The sequence below is a fragment of the Bos javanicus genome, chromosome 13 (assembly GCF_032452875.1).
Source record: "Bos javanicus breed banteng chromosome 13, ARS-OSU_banteng_1.0, whole genome shotgun sequence".
In the NCBI taxonomy this organism is placed as follows: Eukaryota; Metazoa; Chordata; class Mammalia; order Artiodactyla; family Bovidae; genus Bos; species Bos javanicus.
Window position 1 is genome coordinate 78,140,465 of NC_083880.1, and position 21,886 is coordinate 78,162,350.

The window sequence follows — 21,886 nt, forward strand, 5'->3', positions numbered from 1 at the left end:
TCACCGCATCTCCCCAGAACCCCGAGAGGTGGGGGCGGGTGCTGAGTCTCAGAGAGATCACACAGTCCAGTTAACGGGGTGTGGGGGGAACCTCACCATCTCCTCCTCTACCTTCATTTATTGAGCCCTTCCTGTGCCAGGCACTGTTCCAGGCACTGGGGGAACAGCAGTGAGCAAAACACACAGCAATCCCTCCCGGAAGTCAGGGAGGGCTTTCAGAGGAGGCCGCCTGCGGGCTGAGCCCTGCAGAGCTAGCTGTCTTGGGCAGAGCTGGGGGATCGGTGTTCTTGGTCCAGAGGTAACAGCAAATGCAAATGCATTCTGTTCCCGGGTAAATTTTGAGCGTGCCTGACCCGCGATTTCCCGTATTCGAGGGCCAGTGCTCATGGAGCGGGTAGTCTGCAGGGGGACCGAGGCAGACAAGACGAGGATCATGGTGGCTGCAGATAAGGGCTAGGAAGGAAGTTCGCCGGCAGGTGGGGCTGGGAGGGCCTCTGGGGGCAGTGGCCCTTCAGCTCAGCTCTGAGTGTCCCATTTTGCAGCTCGGGAGGCCTGGCTGGGTGGCCCCAGGGCCTTAGGTCCCTCCCTGGCCCAGAGGCTGCTGGGAAGGCCCAGAAAGCCAGCAGGCTGGGCCAGTGTCTCACCCTGTCCCTCCCTGCCCCCCACCCCCCAAGGGCACTCAGAGATGTCATTTCTCCAGCTCTCCGGGGCGGAGGTCACCCCAGCTCAGCAGATAACGCTGAAAGTTGAGCAATGCCCGCCTGCCCGTCAGGGCCAGGGCTGGGGTCAGTGGGTCGGGGGTCAGCACCAGGCAGGCTGGGAGCTCCTGCCTGGGGCGCTGGGGGCTGGGAGTGGCAGAGGGGTAGGTCCAAGGGGCTGCTGAAATGGCCTTGGAATGGTGCATGAGAGGGCCGGGGCGGCTGGCACCCACTCAGCAGGGAGGGCCTGGGGCCTGTGTTCCCATCCTGGTGGGCCATCTCGTCTCCCTCTCCGTGAACCAGGGGCCGCGAGGGCATCCTCCTGGCAGGGTGAAAAAGCAAGCTCTGGGTCCAGACCCCTCTCACCGCACAGCAGGGGCCTGCTGAAAGAGAAGAACTCCTTCCTCTCTTCTGCATGCCACTCCTCCCCCGCCCCACCCCGGTCCTGCCTGGACCCCCACCCACGAGCCTCAGATACAGGTGCTTTGGGAGGGGGGTGACAAACAGCTCTGAGGGTGCCCGGATAAGGGCTTTTCTTTTGAGAACAGTGGGGAACATGAACCTGTGTGATCTTGGGTGTGCTGTGGGCCTCTGGGCCTCTTTGTACCCTGGGAGGAGGCCTTCCTTTCTGATGTGCGTCCCAGAGTGGTGAGCGTTTGGGAGTCTGCGTTGGAGACAGTTAATACAACTAATAAAGAAAACAGGAAGGACACCGTCGCAGACTGACACTTGGAGAAGCCAAGTGACTAGCCCAAGGTCACACAGCGTGTGGTCGGGGGGCACCCCACCCCTGTTCCACCCTCCGGGGAGAAGGCCCCAGGTCAGCGCAGGGTGGGGCTGGAGAAGACCCAGGTGTGGTTCGAGGGGGCGGGCAGGTGCGGGGGCGGGGCCGGGGGAGGGGCGCTTGCCCCCTCGCTTGCATCTCCCCAAGCCCCCAACCCCAGGTCTTCCTGTTTCAGAAGGGGAGTCACCGCAGGCCTGACAGTCCCTCCTGTCCAGATCTGGGGAGGGGTGCCAGTTTAGGGGCGATGCCGCACTCGGGGAAGGGCTGTGGAGGCGGCTCACCCCTCCGGGAGTCCGAGCTGGGAGGTGTTGGGGTCTCCAGCATCCCTGGCTGGGGGGAGGGGGGCGCGTCCCTTCCCTGGAGAGCCAGGCCCGGCGGCCGCGGCTCCCGAAGGCCAGCGCCTCCTCCAGCAGGGGGCGGGCGGCGGCCGCGTTCGGGGTGGGAGCAGACGGCCGCCCGGCCCCCTCCCGGGGCTCCCCCTCCCTTCTCGTCCGGCGGCCGGCCCAGAGGGGGCGGTCCGGGGGCGGGATCGCGCCTCTCCGCGCTCGCCATCTCGGGGCCGCCGGGTGGGAGTGGGCTGGGAGGGGGGGCCGAGGCCTCTCCCCCCGGCCCCGCAGGCCGGGGGACCCCCGGGGGCGCGCTTCGGGTCTCCAGGCCGGCCCGCCGGCGCCCGCCCGGGGGTCCCGGGCGGCCGCGGCGTGTCCTCTGCGTGCCCGGGGAGGGAGGGGCCGCCGCCGGGCGTGACGCAGCCGTTGCTATGGCCCGCCTTTATAAATAAACGGGCTCGGGAGAAACTTTAGCGAGTCAGAGCCGCGCACGGGACCGGGAAGGGGACCCACCCGAGGGTCCGGCCGGCAGCCCCCTGCACTGATAGCGGCCACCCCGGAGCAGCGGCGGCGGCGGCAGCAGCGGCGGCGGCGACACAGCAGCGACTGTTCGGAGCCGGGAGGCCGCGCCACCTGCGGGCCGGCCGGCGCGGGCAGCCCCAGGCCCCCTCCCCGGGCACCCGCGTTCATGCAACGCCTGGTGGCCTGGGACCCAGCATGTCTCCCCCTGCCGCCGCCGCCGCCCGCCTTTAAATCCATGGAAGTGGCCAACTTCTACTACGAGGCGGACTGCTTGGCTGCTGCGTACGGCGGCAAGGCGGCCCCCGCGGCGCCCCCGGCGGCCAGACCCGGGCCGCGCCCCCCCGCCGGCGAGCTGGGTAGCATCGGAGAGCACGAGCGCGCCATCGACTTCAGCCCCTACCTGGAGCCGCTGGGCGCGCCGCAGGCCCCGGCACCCACCACGGCCTCGGACACCTTCGAGGCGGCTCCGCCCGCGCCCGCCCCCGCGCCCGCCTCCTCCGGGCAGCACCACGACTTCCTCTCCGACCTCTTCTCCGACGACTACGGGGGCAAGAACTGCAAGAAGGCGGCCGAGTACGGCTACGTGAGCCTGGGCCGCCTGGGGGCCGCCAAGGGAGCGCTGCACCCGGGCTGCTTCGCGCCCCTGCACCCGCCGCCGCCGCCGCCGCCGCCGCCGGCCGAGCTCAAGGCGGAGCCGGGCTTCGAGCCCGCGGACTGCAAGCGGAAGGAGGAGGCCGGAGCTCCGGGCGGCGGCGCCGCGGGCATGGCGGCCGGCTTCCCGTACGCGCTGCGCGCCTACCTCGGCTACCAGGCGGTGCCGAGCGGCAGCAGCGGGAGCCTGTCCACGTCCTCGTCGTCCAGCCCGCCCGGCACGCCAAGCCCCGCCGACGCCAAGGCGACCCCGGCCGCCGCCGCCTGTTACGCGGGGGCGGCGCCGGCGCCCTCGCAGGTCAAGAGCAAGGCCAAGAAGACGGTGGACAAGCACAGCGACGAGTACAAGATCCGGCGGGAGCGCAACAACATCGCGGTGCGCAAGAGCCGCGACAAGGCCAAGATGCGCAACCTGGAGACGCAGCACAAGGTCCTGGAGCTCACGGCCGAGAACGAGCGGCTCCAGAAGAAGGTGGAGCAACTGTCGCGCGAGCTCAGCACCCTGCGGAACTTGTTCAAGCAGCTGCCCGAGCCTCTGCTCGCCTCCTCCGGCCACTGCTAGCGCGGCCCCCGCGCGCGTCCCCCGCGGCCGGCCGGCCGGTCCCCGCGCTGCCGGGCGCGCCGCGGCCGCCGAGACTCCGGGGAGCGCCCGCGCGCCCGCCCGCGCCCCTGGCGGCGCCGGCAGAACTTTGGCACTGGGGCACTGGGCAGCGCGGGGAGCGCGTCGGTAATTTTAATATTTTATTATATATATCTATCTATATTTTTGTCCACACCAGCCGCACGTGCAGACGGGGCGCCCGCCCGCGGTGTTATTTAAAGAAGAGATGTCTATGTGTACAGATGAATGATAAACTCTTGCCTCTCCTGCCCACCCCCCTCTCCGGGCGCCGGCGGGCGGGCCGGTTTCGAAGTTGATGCAATCGGTTTAAACATGGCTGAACGCGTGTGTACACGGGACTGACGCAACCCACGTGTAACTGTCAGCCGGGCCCTGAGTAATCGCTTAAAGATGTTCCTACGGGGTTGTTGCTGTTGATGTTGTTTTTTGTTTTTGTTGGTTTTTTTTTTTTTTTGGCCTTTTTTTTGTATCATAAAAAATAATCTATTTCTATGAGAAAAGAGGCATCTGTATATTTGGGAATCTTTTCCGTTTCGAGCATTAAGAACACTTTTAATAAACTTTTGTTTTGTTTTTTTTTTTTGAGATTGTTTAAAAAGCCTTTTGGGGGCAGTAGTTGGCTTTTTTTTTTTTTTTTTCCTTCCCCTTTATTTTGGATTTATAGTTGCCTTTCTGTTGTGTGGGGTTGTTGTTGTTGTTGTGTGTGTGTGAGAGAGAGAGAGAGAGCTGCTATTATTTTTGGCATTTTAGGTGGTTGGGTGGGGGTGTTGCAGCTGCTTATTCTCCTCTGCTACTCCCGCCCCCCAGCCCCACCCCCAGGGCCTGTGCTTGGAGATCGGGGTATCAGGCCTGGCTCGGGGGAGGGGCAGAGGAGTGCTGGGTCAGGCTTTCAGGGTGACTCAGTCCCGCTGAGTGGTGGGGAGGAGTGACTAGGAGCCCTGCTTGGGGAGGGCCTGCAGGGCCTCCGGCTGGTCCTGAGTGCAGGGCTTGGGTTTGGAGGGGCTTGGCGGGTTCTGATCTCTGCACAGTGCTTGGGGACCCAGTCCACGGGACTGTGACTCTGAAAGAGAAGGGGTACAGGTCTTGGTCCTACTGAACCCAAGTCGGAGCAGACTATTTCGAAAGCGAAGCCGGGCAGGGTGTTTAGAAAATAGTGTGTGTGCGTATGTATATTTTTAAGAGAGTAGCCTGGGTGTGTGGGTGAGCTTGTGTTTGTGTGTTCTGGCCAGAGGGAGGGGAGAATCCAGAATCGGGCTCTGTTGGGGAGGCGGGGGAAGGGTTCCTATACGTTCACTCCTTTTCCTAGCACCACCTGTCCTGCTTGTACCTACGGTGGACACTGAGGCCCAGGCTTACCTGCTCAAGGACGCTGAGCCCAGGTGTGAACCCAGGACTGCCGTCCCTGATTCCCTGTGACAGAAATGGCCCCGGGCAAGGCTGCGTCTTCCCTGCCCCCTGCTACACTCCTGCCTGCCCCTTTGCATGGCTCCTCCACCCCCGTTCCAGCCCTGGATGGCATTCCTGAGAGTTGAGGATGTAGACGGAGGGGTTTGTGGATACCCGTACAGCGTCCCACGGTGCCTGGCATGCAGGAGGTGTTATATAAGCGTTTGCTCTTGTTATTATTTTTCGCTGGGAGGCTCCTGGCATTTGGCACTTGAATCTTCAGTGCAGCGCGAGTGTGGCCAGCGCTCGCCAGGGGCCAGTGTCCAGTAAGCCCTGGACCTGCCCATCTCATTTAAATCTCACAGCCACCTTCAAAGAGGTTGCTACCATTACATGGCCTGCTTTCAGAGCTGTGAATCTGCCTTTTGGCTGTCACACCCGTAAGGGTGAGAAATATGTTTGTGGGGGGACCCCTGCTTTAGGAATTCAGGGGTTGAGGGAGGGTGGAATAGGGGGGCTTTGTAGATGAGTTTGCTGAGGACCTGGGATCTCAGGAGCAGTTGGTGATACCGTGGTTTGAGAAGGGGCAATGTGCTTCCTCTCCATTGCCCTTTGGGTGCCTGGATGTTTCCCCCCCTCCCCGTGGAAGCCTGTGGGAAACAGACACTCAGCCCCCACCGTTACGGAGCCAAGGACCAAAGCAAACGCCACCTCCCTAGCCCCGCTTGTCGCCTGGGCACTGGGCACACGTAACTTAGGCCCTGGGCAGCCCTAACCCCGCTTGTCGCCTGGGCGCTGGGCACACGTAACTTAGGCCCTGGGCAGCCGGAAGACTGATGGGAAGCCGCAGTGTCGAAGTCCGCTCAGTACCAGCACCAGCACATCAGCTCCTGCCTCTGGGATTTACCTGCTGAGGGGCAGAGTGGGTGGGGGGCTGACCTCGGGAATGAGGTAGCTCAGTCTTTGGCTCGGGGGGTGGGGGGAGGAAGTCGCCATTTAGGAGGGAACCTTTCCAATCCTCGCTCCTTCATTCGTGAAGAGTTGGCTGGTTACTGCCACTTCTCACCCATTTTTTGTCACCAGAGGATGCAAAGGAGGTGAGAGGCAAGAAGTCTGGGCAGAGAGTGGCCCCAAGCTCCTGTTTCCTGAGCGCTGCTGCACAGCGAGTGTGGAGTGTCACTGTTCACACACTCAGACCCTCCTATCATTGACACAAGCACCCGGGGAAGGGGCTACACTGGTTTGACAAAAGTAAACTGAGGCCTATGGTAGCGGGGTTACTGCTCAGGAAGAACAAGGGTGGAGCCAGTTAGCCAAGTTCGGCTCCGAAGTCTCTGGGGAAAGCTTGGGGCTGAAAGCCTGGTTGGTAACCTCAGCCCCCACCCAAGTCCTGGGCCCTGCCTGGAGGAATCCTTGCCCCCCAGCTCATGCACCTCGAATGCTGGAGTTTAGTGACTTGCTTATGGTTTCACAGTTCGGAAGCAGCATTAAAGGAATTTAAACCCGAGCCATCTGACGGCCCTTGAAGAGGGCTTGGAGAAACAGTTAACAGGTTGAGGGCTCTGATGGTGCTCCAGGCGGCACATGAGGGCACTGTGGACAGAGCTGTGCCCAGAGGACTTGGGGATGTCATAAATGGGGGACACCCACTGTATGCGTGTGCATCGCCAGGCTGCAGGCTCACAGGGAAGAGGGAGGGTCTGTTCAAAAGCTGGGAAACGAGAGAGAGAGACAGAGAGAACAGGATGGGGTGAAGCAGGAGGAGGCCAGGGGTGTGCCTCAAAGAGCGGGAATCACAGTGGGTGCGCACTCGTACTTAGAGTGAGCAAGACGTACGCACAGATGGATTTGCTGGTTTCTCCCAGCTGCCTGGTCACGTTAACCACAGACCCATTTAGTGGGGTTGACCACTGAGACTAGCTGGAAACCCTCACCAATGTTTGCTTAGGACAGGAGAGTTGACAGAATACACTGGTGCCTTGTAATCTTAGGCAGTTGCCCCACAGCCGGGCGATTTTTACCAGGGATAGAAGTGAGTGTCAGAAATTGAAGCTGGAGACACTGGTGGGCGCCGGACCCTCTGCTCACCACGTACTGGCTTATCAGCCTCTTGGAGGCCCTGGCTTTTGTTACTGGCATTTTCCTGCCAATCAAGCTGGCTCAGAGAGGGGAGGTGACCTGTCCAAGGTTGCACAGCTAAGGATCGTGACAGTCAGGATGGGAAAGGGAAGGGGGACTTCCCCATCTAAACACCTAAGGAATGTGTCCTCCCCCTAAATCCTATCTAGACTTCTCTGGGACTGTTTTGTCCCTGTTTCTGAGACACCAGTTTTATTTTTATTTTTTTCACTTATTCCTTAAGCATTTATTGAGCACCTGCTCTGTGCCAGGCCTTATGCTGGGTGCTGGGGACACATTCCCAAAACGGAGATGATGAGTTTTGGGGACGGGCGGCAGACAGCGAGGACAAGATAATGACAGATGGGGACAAGGGCTCAGAGGGAAGGCAGGTAGGGCAGGGCGGCGTGGGGGCATCCGGGAAGGCCTCTCCTGGGAGGAGGCATCCGCAGAGGCCAGGGTCAGGTGGGGCATGGGGGGCGGGAAGAGCCTCGGTTTTCAGAGCCCTCGCCCTGCTCCAGGCATCACCACCTGTGCCTTTTATCTGCGCTAATCCAATGACTCGGGTGCTGCTTAACAACCCCTTCTCTGGTTGGACAAACAGGCCCAGAGAGGCGAAGGCACTGGCCCTGTGGCTGGGAAGTGATAGCATGAAGTCTCCTGCTTCCCTCTCCCTGCCCCAAAGCTTTCCTCTGCTCTTTTCTTCTCCTGACACCTGCCCCCCCCACGAACTTAGTCTTCTCTCAGCCTGGCTGACCACCTGGATGACCAGTGGTGGAGTCCCAGTGGCCCCAGCTGGCTAGTTTGCTAGCCGCCCCTCCTTAGGGGTTTTCAACCTTGTACTGACCATGGCCACGTATAGTGGGGTGATGGGGGCTAGAGAGGGCTGGGGAATCGGGGGGTTCCTGAGGCTCCAGCCTACTGGAGTTGGAGCCCCTCCCAGGTGCCTACTGAGGCCAAGAGGTAGGAGTCCTACGTCAAAGAGTGGGGAGCTGACGCTTTGAGAAGGGACATCACTTGCCCAAAAGCAGTGAAGTTAGAATTTGAATCCATGTCTGTCTGAGACCCAGGCTAAGCCACTTTGTGGTGAGTTATTTGCTGTATGTGGGGGAACAGATGGGCAGACCTCGGTTTTGTACTCTCTAGCCCATCTTTGAGTAAGAGGCAGGGGGAGAAAAAAGCCTCCAAGTTTTGTCCCTTATTTGCTGGGTGACCTCCTGCAAGATGCTCAACCATTGTGGGCTGGGGCCTCCTCCCCCATGAACAGAGAGTAGTACCAGTGTGGTTCATGTACTCAGCCAGCCCCCAGTGAGCCCAAGGCAGGTCCTGTGCCCCTGGGGCTGACCTTCTGCTGGGGGAGCTGGTTGATGGGTTAGCAGGCTAATTTCAGAGCACGATGAAGACCTGGGGGAAAGTGGTAGAGGGTGACCGGGGAGACTGTTTACAGGGCATTCCAGGCAGAAGGAGCGGCAGGTGCGAAGGCCCTGAGACAGGACCAAGCTCAGTGTGTTAGGGAAACAGTGACAAGCCTGTATGGCTGGCGTGGAGGTAGCCAGGGGTGTGGTGGGGCGGGGGAGACGGGGGTGGCTGGGTCCCTCACGCAGTGCCGTGGAGTGAGGCTCAGAGGGCTTGTCTGGGGATGAACAGCTAGATGTTCCCGTCAGGGCCTGGCACCTGGAAAGCTCTTGACAAGTTTGTTGGTGGAATGAGACATGTCCCTCGGCCTCTGGGTGAGGCAACGTGCAGTGGGTGAAGGGCGCACGGAGGCTGTGTGCCGGGGCCCGGGAGACCTTGCTGGTGTGGAGCCTCTGACCCAGGGCCTGAAGCCACTGGGAGCTGTTCAGCAGGCAGGAATGAGGGGAAGGCCATGCCAGGAGTGGGGCTTGGGAGGAGCGGAGGCAGGCAGCCAAGAGAGGGAGAGTTCTCTGGGAAGCGGTGAGAGCAGGGGAGAGGGCGCTGATGGCGGGGGGTGGGCAGGCCTCCCAGCGGCCCGGGGGGGCAGTAGGCGGTCAGAGGGGAGGCGAGAGCTGGACTCCAGGAGGAGTGTTTTCTTACTTGATTTCCTAAGTAGCATATGATCGTGGTAGGAGGGTTGGAGCACACATAGTATCAGTAGGAGAAGGGAATACAAAGCACCCGTCATTCTCCTACCCAGAAATACAGACCCTCTTGACACTTGCTGTGTGGCCTTGGGGGATTTAGTTTACCTCTCTGAGCCTCTGTTTTCTTGTTTATAGAACGGAATAATAATAGCACCTGTCACGTAAAGTTGTGGCGAGAGTTAAATGAGTTAATCCACGCAGCATATTTAGAACGGTGCCAGCACACAGTCAGAAATAGCCATCATCACTAACAATAACAATGATGTTATTTATAACATCATTACCGTCTCGGTGGGTGAAGAGCCCAGATGCTAGAATTTGGCCCCTGTATTCTAGTTCGGAGTACCAGACCCTCTTGTGAAGTCATTCAGTCGTGTCCAACTCTTTGCAACCTCACGGACTGTAGCCTGCCAGGCTCCTCTGTCCATGGGATTTTCCAGGCAAGAGTACTGGAGTGGGGTGCCATTTCCATTCTTCAGGGGATCTTCCTGACCCAGGGCTTGAACCCAGGTCTCCTGCATTGCAGGCAGATGCTTTACTGTCTGAGCCACCACTCCCTTACCTGTCTCCTGAAAAACATGTATGCAGGTCAAGAAGCAGAAGTTAGAACTGGACATGGAACAACTGACTGGTTGGAAATTGGGAAAGGAGTATGACAAGACAGTATTTTGTTGCCCTGCTCATTTAACTTATGTGCAGAGTATATCATGCAAAATGCCAGACTGGATAAATCACAGCTGGAATCAAGATGGTGGGGAGAAATATCAACAATCTCAGGTATGCAGATGACACCACTCTTATGGGAGAAAGTGAAGAGGAACTAAAGAGCCTCTTGATGAGGGTGAAAGAGAAGAGTGAAAAAGCTGGCTTGAAATTCAACATTAAGAAACCTAATGTCATGGCTTCTGGTCCCATCATTTCATGGCAAATAGAAGGGGAAAAAGTGGAAGCAGTGACAGACTTTATTTTCTTGGGCTCCAAAATCACTGTGGAGGTGACAGCAGCCATGAAATTAAAAGACGCTTGCTCCTTGGAAGAAAAGCTATGAGAAATCTAGACTGTCTTTTAAAAAGCAGAGATACCACCCAGCTGACAAACATCCGTCTAGTCAAAGCTATGGTTTTTCCAATGGTCATGTATGGATGTGAGATTAGGACCATTAAGAAGGCTGAGCACTGAAGAACTGATGCTTTCAAATTGTGGTACTGGTGAAGACTCTTAAGAGTCCCTTGGGCTGCAAGGAGTCGATCAAATGACTAACCAGTCAATCTTAAAGGAAATCAACCCTGAATATTAATTGGAAGGACAGGTGCTGAAGCTGAAGCTCCAATACTTTGGCCATCTGAGACCAAGAGTCAACTCACTGGAAAAGACCTTGATGCTGGAAAAAACTGGAGGCAAAAGGAGAAGGGGGTGGCAGAGGATGAGATGATTGGATGGCATCACTGACTCAATGGACATGAATCTGAACAAGCTGTGGGAGAGTGGAGGACAGAGGAGCCTGGCGTGCTGCAGTCCATGGGGTCACAAAGAGTCGGATTTGACTTTGTGACTGAACAACAACAAAATTCTAGTTCCAAAATCATGGTTTCCTGGTTGTGTGACTTGGAGCAAGTGACTGTATCTCGCTGTGTCTGTTTCCCCATCTGTCACAAGAGGATAATATTCTTTATAGCATTTTGTAAAGTTTTAACAGGTTAATTTGTGCAGGGTGATTGTAGATAGAGACTTCTGTACGCAGCAGTTATTTTCTTCCAGAATTTTTGTTCTGTGTATTGTTTCTTCAATATAGCAAATGTCTGTTTGATGTGCACCGCCTCCCTTTCTTCCTTAACAGTGGGACCTCTCTATTGCTAGGGGCAAGTGGCCTTACTAAGACTACATTTCCCAGCTTCTTTTGCAGTTAGGGATGACCAATAAGATATAAACAGAGATCGTGGGTGGGGTTTCCAGGAAGACTTAAAGTGGGCTGACTCAGCTTTGAGACACCTCCCCTTTTACCTCCAACTCCCATTTCTTTCTGCTTCCTGCCTAGAACTCAGATGTGATAGCTGGAGCTTCAAGGACCACTTTGAACACGAGGCAAACATTGAAGCCTGGGAGACACACGCTGAGAGTGGTGAAACCAAAAGATAAAAGACATCTGGGTTCTTGATGGTAACGCAGCAGCCACACCAGTCCTTGCCTGCCTCGCTCTGGACTTGTTTACATGATTGGAAAATAAATCTGTGCTTATTGAGGTCCCTGACATTTTGGCTTCCCATTACCAGCAGCTGAATCTATTTCTAACTGATACGTTTGCCAAAACGGAATCAACCTGTGTGGGCTGTTTGTGACCTGCATTTCTTGAATTTCTTAGTGATGCCCCAGTGTTTCCTTGTCTGAGAACATTCTATTGCACATGATCTCAAAGCAGGAGGTTGCTCTTTGCTTAGAAAGAATAATCTCTGTGCAATGTGGGGGATTCTCTGTGGTCTTGGATGGGTCCGTGACCCAGCCAGTGTTTCGGTAGGCATGGACTTAATTGTTCCCCAATTTCAGGTGCTACGGCGGCAAGCTTGCCCCTACCAAGACACGGAAAGTGGGAGATGGTCGTGTCAATATAGTGTTGGTTGATTTTCCCAAAGAAATGGGAGATCCAGATTTTTATGTGGAACCATTTTCTCTCTTAACAGCTTTATTGGTTTATAACTGGAATAGAATAAACTGCACTTTCCTAAATTGTGGGGCTTCTTAAGTGGTTCAGTGGTAAAGAATCCCTGCTAATGCCAGAGACAGGGGTTCAATCCCTGAGACAGGAAGATCCCCTGGAGAAGGAAATGGCAACCCACTCCAGTATTCTTGCCTGGGAAATCCTATGAATAGAGGAGCCTGGCGAGGCTACTGTCCATGGGGTCACAAAAAATGTTGGATATGACTTAGCGACTGAACAGCAGACAATGGGGTGGCAGGGTTTCTTTCAATTTGTTTCAGTTGCGGAAGTAACACATGAAGGAATCGGTCAGGAAAGTGTTCTCCCAGCCTCAGGTGCCTCCCCTGAGACTCTGAACCTCAGCGCCTGTTCGGACAGGCTTGAATCGGGACCTGGGAATGGACGGAGTCTCTTCCACTGAACCCAGTGAGCTCACACCCGGCTCCACGCTGTCCTCACATGAGCCACCAGGAGGCCCTCTGTTTGGAAACGGAGAGGGCCAGCCCCCCGCTGCAGCTCACAGAGCCTGCCGGCAGCTGCGCTGGGGCCAGACACCCCACACCACCCCAAACAACCCCTCTGCCCCGAGCGGCCGCCCCTGCCTGCCCCACTGAACCTGTGGTCCGCCAGGGCCGAAAGGCACTTCAGCCAGCCCGCCTGGGGCCGGCCTGGCTGGGGTCTCTGCGAGGTGAGTCCGTAGGCCACGGAGCTGGGCGGGCGAGCTTTGACTTTTGTAGCTGTCCCCAGACTCCTGCCCCACGGGCCCTGGCCTGCGGAGCCCTGGAGGTGGGAGGTGGCCGGGGAGGAGGCGAGCCCCCCGGAGAGACCAGTGGGTGGGGGTCAGTAGGCTGTGGAGGAGACAGAATTGGGCGAGGAGTCGGGCCGCCCGGGCCGCCTTACGCAAGCCAGGCCTCGGGCCTCTCGTGCCAAGTGGGGCCAGTCATCAAGATCGCTTGCCGGTTGGGGAGGGACACACAGGTGATGTCTTTTTTTCCTTTCGTCTTCAAACTCCGGTGTAGCACATTAGCTAGTCACGCTTCCCGGTTCTTGGGGTGAGATTGCCGTCAGTCCCTTCCAGCTCTGCAGGGCATTGTGTTTCATTTTCTGCCTCCATCCTGGCTTCCCCGCATCCATTCTACCCACTTCTCAACGCACACCTCCCCCCCCACCCCCACCTAATGTGGTTAATATCTATCCTTATTCATGCATCTCATCGTCTCGTGTCTTTTCTTCCTAGTGAAATATACACATACGGGAAAGTACACACGACACAGGTTCGCAGCTCAGTGGGCTTTCCCCGTGCGGACCCGTGTGTGACCAGCATGGAGACCCCCAGACGGCTTGCCCAGAACGCCCGTCACCTCCGCCACCTGTGGGCAATCATCGTCCTGCTCTCTAACAGCAAACGCTAATTTTGCCTGCTTCTGCACTTCATATAAACGGGATCACACAATATGCCTTCTTTTGTGTCTGACTTCTTTCTGTGTGTGTGTGTGTGTGTGATTTCTTTCTTAAGCAATTTGTTCGTTTATTTTTGGCTGTGCTGGGTCTTGGTTGCTGTGCGGGCTTTTCTCTAGTTGTGGCGAGCGGGGGCTACTCTCAAGTTGCGATGTGCGGGCTTCTTACTGTGGTGGCTTCTCTTGTGGCCAAGCTCTTGTGGTGCACGGGCTTAGCTGGTCCTCGGCAACTAGTATTTTCCTGGATCAGACACCAAACCGCTGTCTCCTGCATTGGCAGGTGGATTTTTTCTCTGTGGCTGAGCCACCAGGGAAGCCCCAGTGTCTGACTCCTTTCTGTATTGTATCTGCAACATTGATCCAAGTTTCTGTGTGTATTGGCGTTTGTTCCTTTTCATTACTGCATGGACACCAAATATCACGACGTCTTTACCCATTTTATTGCTGAGGGACATTGGGGTTGTTTCCAGCTTTTAGGTCTTCAGGATTGAGGCTGTGGTGAACATTCTAGAATACATGTCTTTTGGTGAGCATGTGTGCATATTTCAGCTGGGCATATACCCAGGAGTTCCTTGCTGAGTCATAGGAAATGCTATGAGTATGTGCTTTAATTCCTGGTAGTCATATTCAGTCCTAGTTCTGATTCCATTTCTTAACTCTCTCTCTCTTTTTTTTTTTTTCTGTTTTAAAAATACTTTCTGTCTTGGTCGGTTTGGTTGCCATAACAGAATACCATAGGCTGAGTGACCTCTAAACAGGAGAAATCTCTCTCTCACAGTTCTGGATGCTGAGAAGTTCAAGTTGCCGGCAGATCTGGTGTCTGGTGAGGTCCTGATTCCTAGAGTCTGGGTCCTCACAGGTGCTAATCTCATTCCTAAAGGGACCTAATCACCTCCTCAAGGCCCTCCCTCTAAATACCTGCTGCTGCTGCTAAGTCACTTCAGTCGTGTCTGACTCTGTGTGATCCCACAGACGGAAGCCCACTAGCCTCCCTGGGATTCTCCAGGCAAGAAGACTGGAGTGGGTTGTTCCATGCATGAATTTATAGCATTTTTAACTTTGAAAAAAGATCTCACATTTATAGAAAAGTTACCAATATGGTAAAAGAACATTTTTCCTCCCTGAATTATTTGAGAATTGATTGTTGACCTATTGCCTGATCACCCCTTGATACTTTGATGTATAGTTCCTACAAACAGGACATTTTCTATATAACCACCATTTAACCATCAAAATTAGGAAATTAACATTCTGCATTACTGCCAGGCCCTCGGACCCACTCAGGTTTCACCAGATGTTCTAATAACGTCCAGTATGAGGATGCAGTTCAGAGCACATGCTGTATTTAGCTGCCATGTCTCTTTAGTCTCCTTTAATCTAGAACAGCTCCTCAGTCTTTTCTCCATTCTCATGACCTTGACTCTCTTGAGGTTGACAGGCCAGCTGTTTTGTAGCATATCCTTCACCTTGGGTTTGTCTCTTGTTTCCTTGTAGTTAGAGTCAGGTCATGCCTCTTCACACCATGCAGAGAAATCACGGTAGTGATGCTGTGTTCTTTTCTTTGTCCTATGGTTGATGGTATTTACTCCCTGCCCTTGCCCCCACTTTTACCGAGAAATAATTGATGGATGGCATTGTATAAGTTAAAGGTTTGATGCTTTTGAACTGTGGTGTTGGACAAGACTCTTAAGAGTCCCTTGGACTGCAAGGAGATCCAACCAGTCAATCCTAAAGGAAATCAACCCTGAATATTCATTGCAAGGACTGATGCTGAAGCTGAAGCTCCAATACTTTGGCCACCTGATGCGAAGAGCTGACTCATTGGAAAAGACCCTGATGCTGGGAAAGATTGAAGGTGGGAGGAGAAGGGGATGACAGAGGACGAGATGGTTGGATGGCATCATTGACTCAATGGACATGAGTTTGAGTAAGCTCCGGAAGTTGGTGATGGACAAGGAAGCCTGGCGTGCTGCAGTCCATGGGGTTGCAAAGAGTCGGACACAACTGAGTGACTGAACTGAAGTTAAAGGTGTACAACAGAATGATTTGATACATCCATATATTATAAAATGATCACTACAGTAAGTTAACACCCCTCCCCTCACATGGCTATAACATTTTTTTCCTTGTGGTGAGGATGGTGGTGCTTACTTCCATCACTTGAAGAGATTATGTGTGACAATGAATGTCTGTGAAGTTACTTTTTTTCCCCTTTGCCATTGATAATTGTTTGAGGGGAGGCACTTTGAAACCACGTAACTATCCCATTGCTCATCAAGCTGTCAATTACTAATTTATTTTTGTTAGTTTCTTGCCCTTTTCACCTGTTGGCACCATTCTTTAAGCACTTCCCCAGCCTTGTAGCCACTGGAGAAGGAAATGGCAACCCACTCCAGTGTTCTTGCCTGGAGAATCCCAGGAGCCTGGTGGGCTGCCATCTATGGGGTCGCACAGAGTCGGACACGAGCGACTGAACTGAACTGAACTGAACTAGCCTTGTTAGCAGGAGGTGTTCCGGATTCGGATAGTGCTTTCCCTGCTCCAGCCCTGGAATCAGCCATTTCTCCAAGGATCCTGGGCTCCTTTTTGTAATGAACAGTAGAAGCCAATATCTTGGCAGGAAGTGTGCTTATCGCTGCTGGAGTCTGTCTACTCCCAGGCTGTCTTAGGGCTGTGTGTCTATAAATATACACACACACACATATGTACATTTACATTCTTATGTATGTATATAGACATACATTTACATACATATTATCACTATTTCTGCACCTGTCTATCATCATCATCGGCTATCATCTATTAGAAGACTATGAGTTTCCAACTGATAACTCTAGTTCCACTCCAGCACCACAACACTGATTCTGTTTGTCTCTCTCGAACTGGGAACTCTCTTTTCAACAGGGAGAAAATTGGCTCCCATTACCCTCAGTATATCTCCTTATTTGACGGCCCCCTGCATGTCACCGACTTCCTATCTCTGCACACCGCCCTCCGCCGCCACCCTACATGCCCCATTTGGATGCCTCCTCTGGCCCTTCGCCGTGTCACCTATCTTGTGGATGATTTCAGTTCCATTCCCTCATGTTCTTTATGCATTTTTCTTTTTAATTTTTATTTAATCTGAATATATAGATCAGATCAGATCAGATCAGTTGCTCAGTCATGTCCGACTCTTCGTGACCCCATGAATAGCAGCACGCCAGGCCTCCTTGTCCATCACCAACTCCCAGAGTTCACTCAGATTCATGTCCATCGAGTCAGTGATGCCATCCAGCCATCTCAGCCTCTGTCGTCCCCTTCTCCTCTTGCCCCCAATCCCTCCCAGCATCAGAGTCTTTTCCAATGAGTCAACTCTTCACATGAGGTGGCCAAAGTACCGGAGTTTCAGCTTGAGCATCATTCCTTCCAAAGAAATCCCAGGGCTGATCTCCTTCAGAATGGACTGGTTGGATCTCCTTGCAGTCCAAGGGACTCTCAAGAGTCTTCTCCAACACCACAGTTCAAAAGCATCAATTCTTCAGCGCTCAGCCTTCTTCACAGTCCAACTCTCACATCCATACATGACCACAGGAAAAACCATAGCCTTGACTAGACGGACCTTTGTTGGCAAAGTAATGTCTCTGCTTTTGAATATGCTATCTAGGTTGGTCATAACTTTCCTTCCAAGGAGGAAGCATCTTTTAATTTCATGGCTGCAGTCACCATCTGCAGTGATTTTGGAGCCCCCCAAAAATAAAGTCTGACACTGTTTCCCCATCTATTTCCCATGAAGTGATGGGATCGGATGCCATGATCTTCGTCTTCTGAATGTTGAGCTTTAAGCCAACTTTTTCACTCTCCACTTTCACTTTCATCAAGAGGCTTTTTAGTTCCTCTTCACTTTCTGCCATAAGGGTGGTATCATCTGCATATCTGAGGTTATTAATATTTCTCCCGGCAATCTGATTCCAGCTTGTTTCTTCCAGTCCAGCATTTCTCATGATGTACTCTGCATATAAGTTAAATAAGCAGGGTGACAATATACAACCTTGATGTACTCCTTTTCCTATTTGGAACCAGTCTGTTGTTCCATGTCCAGTTCTAACTGTTGCTTCCTGACCTGCATACAAATTTCTCAAGAGGCAGGTCAGGTGGTCTGGTATTCCCATCTCTTGAAGAATTTTCCACAGTTTATTGTGATCCACAGAGTCAAAGGCTTTGGCATAGTCAATAAAGCAGAAATAGATGTTTTTCTGGAACTCTCTTGCTTTTTCCATGATCCAGCAGATGTTGGCAATTTGATCTCTGGTTCCTCTGCCTTTTCTAAAACCAGCTTGAACATCAGGAAGTTCACGGTTCACATATTGCTGAAGCCTGGCTTGGAGAATTTTGAGCATTACTTTACTAGCGTGTGAGATGAGTGCAATTGTGCGGTAGTTTGAGCATTCTTTGGCATTGCCTTTCTTTGGGATTGGAATGAAGACTGACATTTCCCAGTCCTATGGCCACTGCTGAATTTTCCAAATTGCTGGCATATTGAGTGCAGCACTTGCACAGCATCATCTTTCAGGATTTGGAATAGCTCAACTGGAATTCTATCACCTCCACTAGCTTTGTTCGTAGTGATGCTTTCTAAGGCCCACTTGACTTCACATTCCAGGATGTCTGGCTCTAGGTCAGTGATCACACCATCGTCATTATCTGGGTCATGAAGATCTTTTTTGTACAGTTCTTCTGTGTATTCTTGCCATCTCTTGTTAATATCTTCTGCTTCTGTTAGGTCCATATCATTTCTGTCCTTTATCGAGCCCATCTTTGCATGAAATGTTCCTTTGCTATCTCTGATTTTCTTGAAGAGATCTCTAGTCTTTCTCATTCTGTTGTTTTCCTCTGTTTCTTTGCATTGATCGCTGAAGAAGGCTTTCTTATCTCTTCTTGCTATTCTTTGGAACTCTGCATTCAGATGTTTATATGTTTCCTTTTCTCCTTTGCTTTTCGCTTCTCTTCTTTTCACAGCTATTTGTAAGGCCTCCCCAGACAGCCATTTTGCTCTTTTGCATTTCTTTTCCATGGGGATGGTCTTGATCCCTGTCTCCTGTACAATGTCATGAACCTCATTCCATAGTTCATCAGGCACTCTGTCTATCAGATCTAGGCCCTTAAATCTATTTCTCACTTCCACTGTATAATCATAAGGGATTTGATTTAGGTCATACCTGAATGGTCTAGTGGTTTTCCCTACCTTCTTCAATTTAAGTCTGAATTTGGCAATAAGGAGTTCATGGTCTGAGCCACAGTCAGCTCCTGGTCTTGTTTTTGCTGACTGTGTAGAGCTTCTCCATCTTTGGCTGCAAAGAATATAATCAATCTGATTTCGGTGTTGACCATCTGGTGATGTCCATGTATAGAGTCTTCTCTTGTGTTGTTGGAAGAGGGTGTTTGTTATGACCAGTGCATTTTCTTGGCAAAACTCTCTCTATATATGAATATATAACATATGCTCATTATTCAAAGGATATGAAAAAGTTTGCAGTGAAGAGCTGGTCCTCCTTCCACTTCAGCCCTCACACTCTAAGTTCCCTTCCCCAGAGGCCACTGCAGCTCCCAGCAGTGTTTCTTGTTTCAGATGGCTGTGTGAGCTGGAGTGCACCTCGTGTTCACATCACACATCATATCACACCGCTTGCCATTGTGGGCTGTGCTTTGCTTTTCTCATCCAGCTCTGTATCATATCAGCAATGTAGAGCTGCCTCGATCTTTTTAGTGATCACACAGTACCCCATTGCATGGATGCACCACAGTCATGTAGCCTGTCCTCTTTTGATGGAGATTCAAGTTGTCTCCACCTTTCTCTAGCTCAGATGATACTTCAACGGACAACCATTTCCAATCTGTTCTGGCAGACGATGTTTTAGAGACGTCTCCATGCTGCACTGGTCCCTTCACTGCCTTTTGCTCAGATGCATACCATTCTTGTGGTGTGTCGGCCGCATTTTAATGTGCCCTCCCCCTTATGATGGACACTGATACAGCTTCCAAGTCCCCAAAGCCACAAACACTGTAATGATGTCCTTGAATGTGCCTCTGTGCACGGTGGATTGTCTGAATGCTGAGATGGAGTTTGGGGTGACTGATCGAGGGATTTTGTGTATGTGTGTATCCCAAAGAAAGGCAATGCCAAAGAATGCTCAAACTACCGTACAGTTGCACTCATCTCACACGCTAGCAAAGTAATGCTCAAAATTATCCAAGCCAGGCTTCAACAGTATGTGAAGCATGAAATTCCAGATGTTCAAGCTGGTTTTAGAAAAGGCAGAGGAACCAGAGATCAAATTGCCAACATCTGCTGGATCATGGAAAAAACAAGAGAGTTCCAGAAAAACATCTATTTCTGCTTTATTGACTATGCCAAAGCCTTTGACTGTGTGGATCACAACAAACTGTGGAAAATTCTGAAAGAGATGGGAATACCAGACCACCTGATCTGCCTCTTGAGAAACCTATATGCAGGTCAGGAAACAACAGTTAGAACTGGCCATGGAACAACAGACTGGTTCCAAATAGGAGAAGGAGTACGTCAAGGCTGTATATTGTCACCCTGCTTATTTAACTTATGTGCAGAGTACATCATGAGAAATGCTGGGCTGGAAGAAGCTGGAATCAAGATTGCCGAGAGAAATATCAATAACCTCAGATATGCAGATGACACCACCCTTATGGCAGAAAGTGAAGAGGAACTAAAAAGCCTCTTGATGAAAGTAAAAGTGGAGAGTGAAAAAGTTGGCTTAAAGCTCAACATTCAGAAGATGAAGATCATGGCATCTGGTCCCATTGCTTCATGGGAAATAGATGGGGAAACAGTGGAAACAGTGTCAGACTTTATTTTCTGGGCTCCAAAATCACTGCAGATGGTGACTGCAGCCATGAAATTAAAAGACACTTACTCCTTGGAAGAAAAGTTATGACCAACCTAGATAGCATATTCAAAAGCAGAGACATTACTTTGCCAACAAAGGTCTGTCTAGTCAGATCAGATCAGATCAGCTGCTCAGTCATGTCCGACTCTTCGTGACCCCATGAATAGCAGCACGCCAGGCCTCCCTGTCCATCACCAACTCCAAGAGTTCACTCAGACTCATGTCCATCGAGTCAGTGATGCCATCCAGCCATCTCAGCCTCTGTCGTCCCCTTCTCCTCTTGCCCCCAATCCCTCCCAGTATCAGAGTCTTTTCCAATGAGTCAACTCTTCACATGAGGTGGCCAAAGTACTGGAGTTTCAGCTTGAGCATCATTCCTTCCAAAGAAATCCCAGGGCTGATCTCCTTCAGAATGGACTGGTTGGATCTCCTTGCAGTCCAAGGGACTCTCAAGAGTCTTCTCCAACACCACAGTTCAAAAGCATCAATTCTTTGGCACTCAGCCTTCTTCACAGTCCAACTCTCACATCCATACATGACCACAGGAAAAACCATAGCCTTGACTAGACAGACCTTTGTTGGCAAAGTAATGTCTCTGCTTTTGAATATGCTGTCTAGGTTGGTTATAACTTTCCTTCCAAGGAGTAAGCGTCTTTTAATTTCATGGCTGCAGTCACCATCTGCAGTGATTTTGGAGCCCAGAAAATAAAGTCTGACACTGTTTCCCCATCTATTTCCCATGAAGCAATGGGACCAGATGCCATGATCTTCATTTTCTGAATGTTGAGCTTTAAGCCAACTTTTTCACTCTCCACTTTCACTTTCATCAAGAGGCTTTTTAGTTCCTCTTCACTTTCTGCCATAAGGGTGGTGTCATCTGCATATCTGAGGTTATTGATATTTCTCCCGGCAATCTTGATTCCAGCTTGTGCTTCTTCCAGCCCAGCGTTTCACATGATGTACTCTGCATATAAGTTAAATAAACAGGGTGACAACATACAGCCTTGATGAACTCCTTTTCCTATTTGGAACCAGTCTGTTGTTCCATGTCCAGTTCTAACTGTTGCTTCCTGACCTGCATACAAATTTCTCAAGAGGCAGGTCAGGTGGTCTGGTATTCCCATCTCTTTCAGAATTTTCCACAGTTTATTGTGATCCACAGAGTCAAAGGCTTTGGCATAGTCAATAAAGCAGAAATAGATGTTTTTCTGGAACTCTCTTGCTTTTTCCATGATCCAGCGGATGTTGGCAATTTGATCTCTGGTTCTTCTGCCTTTTCTAAAACCAGCTTGAACATCAGGAAGTTCACGGTTCACATATTGCTGAAGCCTGGCTTGGAGAATTTTGAGCATTACTTTACTAGCGTGTGAGATGAGTGCAATTGTGCGGTAGTTTGAGCATTCTTTGGCATTGCCTTTCTTTGGGATTGGAATGAAGACTGACATTTCCCAGTCCTATGGCCACTGCTGAGTTTTCCAAATTTGCTGGCATATTAAGTGCAGCACTTGCACAGCATCATCTTTCAGGATTTGGAATAGCTCAACTGGAATTCCATCACCGCCACTAGCTTTGTTCATAGTGATGCTTGTGAAGGCTATGGTTTTTCCAGTGGTCATATATGGATGTGAG

The 21,886-nt window shown here is 52.3% G+C and overlaps 1 protein-coding gene across 1 annotated transcript; it reads left to right on the forward strand.

Annotated features, from left to right (window-relative positions):
• Window positions 1-2,268: 2,268 nt before the first annotated feature.
• On the forward strand, window positions 2,269-4,180 carry CEBPB (CCAAT enhancer binding protein beta). The gene has a single exon (XM_061437945.1). The coding sequence runs from the start codon at window positions 2,497-2,499 to the stop codon at window positions 3,541-3,543; it is 1,047 nt and encodes a 348-aa protein (XP_061293929.1). The 5' UTR covers window positions 2,269-2,496; the 3' UTR covers window positions 3,544-4,180.
• Window positions 4,181-21,886: the final 17,706 nt, after the last annotated feature.